The sequence below is a fragment of the Ictalurus furcatus genome, chromosome 5 (genome assembly GCF_023375685.1).
Source record: "Ictalurus furcatus strain D&B chromosome 5, Billie_1.0, whole genome shotgun sequence".
Taxonomy (NCBI): Eukaryota; Metazoa; Chordata; class Actinopteri; order Siluriformes; family Ictaluridae; genus Ictalurus; species Ictalurus furcatus.
The window spans coordinates 21805186-21816045 of NC_071259.1; the positions used below are offsets into that span (position 1 = coordinate 21805186).

General features: G+C 39.8%; 1 protein-coding gene across 1 annotated transcript; it reads right to left on the reverse strand.

The window, feature by feature from the left end:
• Positions 1-5349: 5349 nt before the first annotated feature.
• tspy (testis specific protein Y-linked) lies at positions 5350-10854 on the reverse strand. Its single transcript, XM_053625218.1, has 7 exons — positions 9624-10854; positions 8627-8704; positions 8406-8517; positions 8157-8311; positions 7728-7804; positions 7381-7520; positions 5350-7132 (listed from the first exon to the last, which is right to left on the reverse strand). The coding sequence occupies exons 1-7, from the start codon at positions 10494-10496 to the stop codon at positions 6936-6938; spliced, it is 1632 nt and encodes a 543-aa protein (XP_053481193.1). The 5' UTR covers positions 10497-10854; the 3' UTR covers positions 5350-6935.
• Positions 10855-10860: the final 6 nt, after the last annotated feature.

A 10860-nucleotide genomic window follows, 5' to 3' on the forward strand; every position in this document is an offset into this window, starting at 1 on the left:
ACAGGTGTGGTGGTTTCCTCAAGGGATTATGACTGTCAGATGTAGATATACATCCAGCCAGTAGATCTTTTGAAATGTGTGAGAATGACAGCGCGGACCCTAAGATGAACGCTATACCTGGAGCTTGATAAAAGATGAAAGGAGTAAGAGATATGAAAACACACTCCTGACCTCTAAGTGCGCAATCAAGCGATTGTATAGATCTGCACAAGAATGCGTGTGTCTTCATGCATGTAAGAGCGTGTGCCTGTGTGTCCTGGCTCAGCTTAAAGCAATAACTTCAAACACACAGTGTAACCACATTCCTTCATCATGGTCCTTCAGTCTCTCTCTGTTCCCACCAACAATAACCAGTAGGCAATGTATGTTTAGCTCATGTGCTAACTTAGAAAAATCAGAACAAAAGTGACGGGTCCATGTGAATGTAAAAATGCACATAATTAACAGACGTTCTTGGTGTGTGTCCTGTACATCTGTCTGTGGGGATAAATCTGTCAGCACTTTAGCGTTAGCCTAGAGGGTGCTAGAATGGAGCAGTGTGATAATGCCCTGTCTTATTAAAGATGGATACACTGCTGGCTGATTTTGGGCTGCTAAAAGTTCCACTGAGGTGTATGTGTGTGTGCTGCTCTGTTTAGCATGAATTAAAGAGTCTGTTCTGACTTTTCAGCTGTGTGATGGTTTCTCTCTTCAGGAGGCCCAGTGGAAATGGAACACACACACACACACACACACACTCACACTTATTTTACTCCCCTTGTAAGGACCTTCCAATGACATCAATTTTAATGCAACTAATTAATGCTATGACTGCAATTAAGTCCCACGGTAAATAACACACACATACACACACATACATGCACCAATACATGCACACACACACTCTGTCTCTCTTTGTTTACGGACAGCTTTTGCTTTTGAAGGACACATAGAACGGCATGCTGAGATGATTATGTGTTAATAATTAACACTGAAGTATTGAGCATGTGAATATTCTCCGTTCTTCAAAGTCCTTCCTATCTTTCCTGTATATATATGTACACACACACACAAAAGAAAAAGAATACAATGTCAGAGTGTAATGTGGTAGTGCAGTAGGGTGTAAACATTGTAGCTACACCAGTATCTGAAGTAACTGAAGTAAAGTGGTGGTGCATATACAGGTGGTAGTTTGACTATTGTCTTCATGGGGAACGTTCCTGCAGTAGAAAAGCGGCAAATGTTGTTAACCAGGTCCCTGTACTCCTCTTTCTGTCTGTCCCTTATGCACCCAACTGGCACCGAGTCATCAGAAAATTTCTGAAGATGGGAGATCTGACCTGTACTGAAAGTCTGTGGTGTAGAGAGTGAAGAGGAAGGGTGAGACCACAGTTCCGCGCCACAAAACTGGTGTCTGTCCGATAGATAGTCAGTGACCCAGGAGATCATGGACGTGTCCACCTGTATTCTTCTCATCTTCTCTCTCAGCAGAAGAGGTTGAACGGTGATAAATGCACTCGAGAAATTAAAAAAAGTGATTCTTACTGTGGTGGTGTTGTAGTCCAGATGGGAGTAGGTCCTTTGAAGTAGATATATGACCGCATCATCCACGCCTACCTGTGGCTGGTAAGCAAACTGCAGTACCAGTCTTTCCAGGACCTTTATTACTGTACATGTGATGTGAGGGCTACTGGTCTATAATCATTCAGTGTGGAGGGAGTTGTCCTCTTTGGAACAGGAGCCAGGCAGGATGTTTTCCACAGCTCTGGCACCAGTCGAAGGCTCAGGTTGAAGAGGTGCTGGAAGACCCACACAGATTATTCGCGCAGACCCTCAGTACCCTAGGACTAATTCTGTCAGACCCTGCAGCTTTCCCAGGTTTCAGACCCAAAGTAGCTGTGTATATTTTTTATTTGTGATCATTTATCTGTACACCACCACATTCACATACAGGGAGGCCCAGCTAATAAGTTTCACCATTAATCTCACTTGCTTTTTTGCTACTGTTCTTTCAGCCCTACTCTTGCCATCATATTTCATTCTTTGTTTCCCTTCACCTTTACTGACAAAAATTCAGTATTATTATTTTTTCACTTTTTTATGCCTATTTTCAGTATGAATGAACAAGCATTAATTTTTAATTATCCTCAGATACAAATGCAGTGAAAGAATACTTAGTATAGTTGTAATTAATATAGTATGCTGACTTAAGCACTGTCTACCTCTGAAACGACATTTCAGCATGCATGTGTCAATGCTTTTACTTTCTGTTGTACAAAATATTAGGAACGTTTCTTAATAAAACTAAATTTCAAGGATGCCATCATCTTTTTTTAATTAATTTATTTATTTTTTACAATTAATAACACCAATAACCTTTATGATTAATGTGTACACACATTAATCCTAATGTGTAAACAAACCTTACTGCAGATGATGGAACTGTGCACAGTAAACATAAAGTGGGGTTTATGTTTATAAGAGAATTCATTGAAAGCCTGACTTAAATCTGCTACGTTAAACAAAGGACAAATATAAACATACATTGAATGAAAATGAATGGACCATGAAGAACACAAACGATCTACAAAGATTTAGTCCCTATGTTGGAGAATGACATCACAAGTTAGCTAGTCTAAAGGATTGCACATTTGCTAGTGGTGACAGCAGGAGACAAGCGTGGCCCATAATCTCGTATGCTTAATATCCCCATCCTATAATAACAGGAAAGCCTGATTCTTAACAGCTGACCTGACTGCACCGATTTAAAAACCTGGGCAGGTTTTTGCTGGTGGAATATTTATAGTATTGCATAAAGAAAGGAATCAAGTGTGGTTAAATGTTTCATTGGAAAACTGACTCCTCTGTTGAGGCCTGCCCAGAAATACCTGGCTCAAGGCTGTTTGTAAAGTCAAGTGGCGTCGAGATTGTGTATTTACAGTAATAGTAAATTTTATAGTGACCTTTCAATACTGGATTTGTAGGTGGTTCTTATTCTTATTATAGATGTAATGTTTACAACAACAACAATAATAATCAATTATTATTATTATTATTATTATTTTGTGGATCCACGGTGGCTTAGTGGTTAGTGTGTTCACCTCACACCTCCATGATTGGGTTGGAGGTTTGATTCCCGCCGCTGCCCTGTCTGTGTGGAGTTTGCATGTTCTCCACATACTGCGAGGGTTTCCTCCCCCAGTCCATAGACATGCATGGTAGGCTGATTGGCATGTCCAAAGTGTATGAATGGGTGTGTGAATGTGTATGTGATTGTGCCCTGTGATGGATTGGCACCCCGTCCAGGGTGTACGCCGCCTTGTGCCCGATGCTCCCTGGGATAAGCTCCATGTTCCCTACGGCCCTGTAGGATAAGCGATATAGAAAATGGATGGATTATTATTATTATTTTGTTTTGTTTTTGCAATGGTATATGTATGCAAAATTTCAAATTACAGTATATGCAATATTTGGTGTTATAAGCTGATTCATTGGCTGAATCAAGTCATTTGTTTCACATGAAAGAAAATGCCATTTCACTTACCCACAGCTATCAGTGGTCTAAAGCAGGGTTTCTCAATACCTTTTGCAGCCAGCTGACCCCTTTAACTGTAAAATAAATTCTGACCAAAATCCATCTATTACACTATTAGGTACATTATTTAAATGTGTGCAATAATGTGTCTGTTTATTAGAACAGAGCTTTCTATTGCTGAACTTTTTCACAGAGAGAACAAATTAGGCCCAATTTGACATTCTTCATAGGCCAGCTTGTTTTTGAGATATTGAGGTTTGGATTAATCCCATGCAATTCAAGTGACCAGTCAAACAGGTTATGCTTTATGGATCAGTAGACCTGACTTTGAGAAGCACTGTTGTAGAAGCTATAGTAGAATAAAGGTGAGGTGTTCTGCACATCTATCCATCCATCAATACTGCTTTCTTACACAGAGTCTCAGGTTAGCTCAGGGCACAAGGTGGAGGACACCCTGTACAATCGCAGGGCACAATCGCACACTACGGACAATTTGGAAATGCCAATCAGCATACAGCGTATGTTTTTGGACTGGGGGAGGAGACTGGATTACCTGTAGGAAACCCCCAAAGCACAGGGAAGCACATGCAAGCAGGATTCAAACCCCCAACCCCAGAGGTGTGAGGCACCATGCCCTCTTACATATAATGAAGCATTTATGTTGAAGTAGTTGTGTTTTGGGGAAACAAGCAAACATCTAATCAGGGATTACTGAGAGGAAAATAGCTTTACAATGTCAAGACACTGAACTGTTCTGCTTCATTTGTCTAAACACACTCAGACCTGCAATTCACAGATGGAAAGTGACTCCTTGCATAACCCAAAATATCATTTTGGCTATACTGCCCCCTAACGGAAACAAAGAACAGATTCAAGCCTGTAACAGACAGCGGCTTGGGACACTTTTGGGGGTAAAAAGGTTAATAAAATGTACGTATTCTTGTCTCTGAGGTGGTACCCTTATCTTTTATACCTTTAATGTCTATTTTCCACCTGGAAATGTGTATACGGCGTACCATTAAAAGAGATTTAGAGTACATAATTGGTCTGTAATTACCTTTAAAAGACACATTATGTGTTACCTTTCTAGGGAAAACAATAGATATTAAAATCCACGCGATGTACGCTTAAGGGTAGCACTCCAGCTAAAGGAAAGCTACAGTTCATCACCATTTTCTTCTGAGTGTGTGGGACTCCCTTTCAGTGCCTCTTCTAACATGCAATTGTTTATGTGCTCGCTATTTCCTCCAGTGGCCCAGTTACAGGAACAGTTTCACACTTTATATGTTCGCGTTAAGTTCATTAGATGAGTACGTTTTTGTACCTTAGGTACAAAAATGGATAAAACGGCATAGAAAGTTTGCTAAACTTTTTCCAAAACATTGAAGAAAAAAAAAGAGGAAAAGATGTTAACAATTCAAAATTATACAAGTTAATTAAATTCAAATAAATGTTATAAAGTATTATCTGCGAGCTCTTCCACACAACAGCATGCAATAACGTTTTCTGGAAGCTTCTTAACAAGCTATAGCTTATATGTGAAAGAGGTGATGAGCACTATGAAGTTATGAGGAAATGATGTTGAGGGACTGTTGAAAACAATAATAAAACAGGCAGAATTTGTGCTTTGATGCTCGTGTACATATTGGATCGTTTACCCAATTTACAATAGAAACCACTGTGAGGTAAAAACTGCAAACATTGTCTTTTCTCAAAATAAACAATGTATTACATTTTGCTGTGCAAGAAATAATAGCATCAGATAGTTGCTCTGCTAAGCGAAAAGCTTTTCAATAGTAGGCTATCTTGACTACACAAAATAAACACATAAAACCTTTATTTTAAAAATGAACATTTATTTAAAGACAAATCATATCATATATGTTAAACTTTTAAGCTATAAACTTTACCACACAAAAATAGCTTTCTCTTCTGATGCTTTAGGTTGAATCCACTTTAAAATTACAAAACTAACAAATTACAAACCCTTCATTAAGGGTTAGAAATTACACTAACAATAAACATCTTGGATGTATAAACTTAGTATTCTAGGATTTCGCCAACCAAAAATTAAGTTGTATGTGTGGATAAGGCGTGATAATTTCAGGTGGCAGGAGATTAATGACAAATCCCAATAAATAATGATAAAAACATGATGAGGGTTACAGCAGAAAAAGTGAGCGCCGCCTATGACAATATAGAAAAAAAAACCCAAAGCCCTACATATACACACTCATACAAATGTATAATTAATGTTTTATGAATGTATCAGAAACTAAAATAGTCTACAGATAAAGCTAGATCATACCACCTGGTCTAATGAGTTCCTTATTTCCATGGCAAGAAAAAAAAAAGGATGATTATTCATTACAGCTTGTGACTGTTTATAGCATGTTCATGCATGTGTATCAACAGTGTGCTGCCATCTATTCGAGTGCCATTATTATAAACAGAGCTGCCATATAGTATAAACTGTTAAGTTTTCTACCATGCACAGAAAAAGTGTTTCTATCTGTTTATTCTTACAAAAAAAAGATATCTATCTATAATTATTTTTGATGAATTTAGCTAAAAATTTGAATAACTATTAACAACTCAGACCAAAGTAATAAATCTTATTATACCCGATAAAAACACATCAAAGAAACAAATCCACTGTAATAAACATCCCTGAGTGGTCCAGTTTTGGTTCAGAACTAAGTGCATCTAGTTCAAATTTATTTAGAACACACCCTTTAAGAATGATTACCAAAGTCTTAAAGAATATCAAACTCACAACCAACAAATCAGGTTAAAGGGTTTTGATTTTGTGGTATTGGTCACATAAATCCTTATGCATAGCAGAAAATTGATTGGGTTTTTTTTTTCGTTTGTTTTTTTTAAATGGCAAGCCAGACTTCTGGCTCGGCTGCAGAAACACGTCAAGAAAAAACAAACAGAAACAATGCTGTAGGCCAACAGGTACATTTTAACTGGGCTCTGTCACCGAGTTACAGTAGTTGTCCGTCTAGCTGAAAATAGACCATGCAATAAAAAAATAAAATAAAATAAAGCAATTATGCATTTTAATAGTAACCACCATTAAAACCTCCATTGATGTTTGGAATAAAAATGTGGGGGAAAAAAAAAAAAAGTTAGCCTGGATTGGGAATGGGAACAACGCAAAGCCTGTGCACATGATTTACACCACCATGTAACAACTCAGATTAAACCTTCCAGTTTTTAAAAAAAATCTACATCCTGTATTTTGTAGCAAAATAGTAATGACGTCATCTTGCATTAGCCTGTATAACAATCAGCAATGTTTGCCAACATGAATCTGTATTTATCAGACATGATACAGCTACTTGCCATAACAATGCCCTAACGAGTCCATAATTTGTCTGAAGAATAAACTCTAATCTTTATCTGCATACTGTTATTAGTTTTCCTCTTCCTCCTCATCCTCATTAACTTCATCATCATCATCATCATCATCATCATCATCTTCCTGGCCCAGCTCTCTAACCTCACTGCTGGCTGAGTGACACATCTCATCCACTTCCTCTATATCTACTTCCTCTTCTTGCCTCTCCTCAGTGGAAGATTCCACTCCATCTTGGTCACTGTCACCAGCACCTGAAACAAATGTGTAATGAACAGAATAATGTACATTACTTTATGCTTATCTAACAAGGTTAGCGATTAAAAGGCAAAAAAATGTTTAAAAATAAATAAAGAAATAAATAAAGTATAGCAGTTCCTTACTTTGAAGCATATTCTACCATTTTGTTTGTACATTCTATAAACTAAAAGACACATTTTAGAGTATATATATATATATATAGTAGATTTTTGCCTGTTATTTTGCAGTGTTAGTTCATTACCTGTGACTGGACCTTCATCTTCATTGTCCTCATCATCCTGATCTTCTTGTCGATCCTGGCTGACCAGTTCCTGCTCATCATCTGAATCTGAGATGATCACACACTCATCTCCATTACTGTTTTGGGTTGGTTTGGATGTGCTGGACAAAAAAAATATTCAGACAGCGGGATTAAAGGTGAAGATCGAACCGTCCTACTGTCCTAAACTTCTTAATAAATCATAGTAATATATATAAAAGGCATATACAATTGCGATTTAAAAAAAAAACAAAAAAACACATGAAGCAAAGATTGCATGATAAAATCCTGAAGAATCATGCAATATTTTGAATCGTGGATTTCATTACCTGCCATTTTCCCGTGGCTCCCACAGTGGTGTCAGGTAGTACCTAAGAGGGTCTTTGTACAGGTCATCCTTCAGGATCTACGTAAGAATGAGGCACAGATGCAGAGAATGAGCTCATTATTAAGCATTAACCTACATGATCATCCAACCAAAACCTTAATCAAAAACATACTGTGTGGATTACTTTGTCTGTACATATACTGTAGTTCAAGCTCGTAGCACATTGTTTGAGTCATATACTTACGCACGATGATTTGTAATTAGTCAGTGTTTCTTTTCTGTGTTGCTATATAGTAATTTTTGTTCTTTCTCTGGTTGTTGCCTTCTGAGGCCACTTGTCTGCCAGGCAGCTATAAATAAAACACTAATAGATCTGGGTGCACCGACTACTGATTTGTCCACCACTGTAAACCACCCAATTATACTGTACCTGTGCTATTTCATCCATCCCAGGACTACTATGGTCATCGAACCAGTGGAAAAAACTCTCGTAAACGCCTCGTGAATTCCGCCTTGGTTCTCCATTTCTTGTCAAGGACTGTCCATGATGCCAAACAATTGGGTTCGAGAAAGAAACTGGGGATCCTAAGGAGAAAGCAATACAATGACTATCACTATATAACAGATATGCAAGACTACAACCTTCACTTATAAATGACCCAGAGTTCAGTGATCTTACCTCCCAATCCAAGATGGAGCTCTTTTAGTATGACTTTGTTCTGAAAGAATGGGTTCCGACGGAAATGAAAGCAAATCCGGTAGCCAAGTTTGTTGTTTTTGAAAGTCTCGATCTGTGCAGAACACAGTACTGTTAATGAAATTCGTATATCATTACTGGAGTAAATCTAAACGTTTGCTGCAAGGTCATTAGACACAGATAAACAGGACTGGGTACTTCACCTCCAAATTGATCATGTAACTGAGAGCATCTTCATCGTTTTCATCAATCTGTGCTGACAGGTGTGGGTGATTGAGAAGCTGAAATACTCTTGGTTAAGTAAACATATGCATTATTTAAATAACTTTAAAAAAAAGTCAGTTCAGATCAATAAAAATGATGGTGTAGAACAAAAGTCCCAGTTTTGCTTCATTATGTCAGGAATTGCATTTTGGTGTGCATATGTGATAAAAAGGACATTACAGTTGTGTCGAGTTTTAAAATGTAGAACTTCAGCCAGCTGTAGTGTTGTAGAGTGTCTGGACATCTGACAGCATTATCCATCATATATTATATAAAATAATGCGCTCTCATAGAGATGCAGTGTGTTGTACATAGCACACAGATATAATGTAGAAAGCACCTTCACAAAGCCTTTCCCTAGCTTTTTCTACGTTTTAATTTTTTTTGACTTTCCAGGCATTCTATGCTCAGATTTCTTAAAGCAAAGATGTCCAATCTTATCTGCGAAGGGCCACTAGTACTGCAGGCTTTCATTCCAACAAAACACCTGATAGTTATTTGAAGTCCAAGATCAGCTGATCATACAGATGAAATCAGGTGTAGCTCCTGCTTGGTTGGAAACCTGCAGCCAAAACAGCAGATAGGATGTGTAGATAAGAGCGGACACGTCTCGCCTTAAAGGTTATTAACAGTATAAGGAAAAGTTTGGACATTAAGTGTTATAAAAAATTAGGAACGATGTATTCTGTAGGAGGGATGTTTTCTGAAGGCAATGAATTTAGAGCCCAAGTGTGAGGAGTTAGAATATACAAACTTTTTTTTTTTTCCTCTAACCCGTTAATTTAATTCCATACATACTTCATCATGAACCCAGAAGAGGATAACGTTACAAACGATACGTCAGGTCCACACTGCTCACAGCGAACCTACTGAAAGCAGAGCAGAACAATGCCGGAAGTGGGAAAGCCCTGGTGGTGCGCTCTGGAGAAAGGATACGGCAGTGAGCCAGAAGCCAGGGATGCTCTGTGCGATGGCGGCACGCTGCTGGAGGTGAGGACGCCGCTGACGCCCCAACTTAAGCTCGAGGCGCCGGTGCAGGCGCGCGCCCTTCTTCTCCAGTGCGTCCAGCCGCATTTGCACGTGCGCCAGGAGCGCGACGGAGCGCCGCAGCTCGGGGGCCATCTGCACCGATACGATGGCGCACTCCTCGCGCTCCTGATCATCATTGTCGTCGTCATCAGATGAGCTGGCTGTCAAGGAGGACCCGGGGATTGAGTCATCATCGTCGTCGTCTTCGACCTCCTCCTCTTCCTCATCTGCATCTGCGCGGCACACGCGCACCCGCGCCTCTCCACCGACACCCCTCAGCGCGGATACCGAACAGCTGTCCTCCGCACGCCCACTCCGCTCCAGCTCGGCACGCCTCTGTTTACTGGCCGTGTTTTCACCGAGGGCTTGTTTGGACGAACATGGCGTTTCAGTACCTCGGTCTCCGCCACCGGTGAGGCTCGCGAGTGCTTCAGCCGCAACTATGGTTGCGCAATCTGAGCGCACCTTCTGGCCTTCAAACGACTCTCCATCTACACCTCTGTCCTTACGTTCAGTTCCACTAGCATTTTCTGTCCCGTTTGCATTTCGCACTCTCTTTTCATACAGCTCAGGAGCATTGCTAGTCTCTGATGCGCTATTTTTCTTCTTTAATAGAACCGCGTCTTTTTCGGCGCGTTCACGCGACTCGGTCTCTTCATCTTTCTCCTCGTCCACTTTGGGCTGTTTGGACAGCGGGGAGTCCTCCTGCTGCCGCGGGCTCGCGCTTCTCTTTTTATTACATTCGGACGGCTTATTACTGCTGTCCGACGCTGTACTCATGTTATATTTAGCAGCAAACACTTGTTATTGTGCTTAAAATTATTGCTTGGTAACTTACTGATCAGATTTTCCCCTGATACGTGTGATCTTACTAATTAGCTAGGTTAGCCAACTAGCTAGATATATAGCTAGCTACCCCGTTTGCATAGCACTTCTCCTCTGTCGAGAGTTTAGAGGCCTAGCTCGGTTGTCTGCTAACTATGAAAAGTGTCTGCTTCCCTGCACTGACAGTACTGCTGTTTCCGTCTGCAAGAAAGTGTAAAATTCTCTTACTTAAACGTCTGACAAGGCCTCGTGTTTTCCAGTTCCGCGTACTTGTTTATAATTTGCCCTTCCGTTCGCCATTTGGCTGAAGCCAAACGTT

What these genes read in the sequence shown, in the direction of transcription:
- tspy (XM_053625218.1), bottom strand. Translation starts at nt 10,496, where the DNA reads ATGAGTACAGCGTCGGACAGCAGTAATAAGCCGTCCGAATGTAATAAA. An exon ending in GGATGGATGAAATAGCACAG is followed by an intron (nt 7,805 to 8,156) that starts GTACAGTATAAT and finishes ATTCTTACGTAG; the next exon opens with ATCCTGAAGGATGACCTGTA. An exon ending in AGATGAAGGTCCAGTCACAG is followed by an intron (nt 7,133 to 7,380) that starts GTAATGAACTAA and finishes CATTTGTTTCAG; the next exon opens with GTGCTGGTGACAGTGACCAA.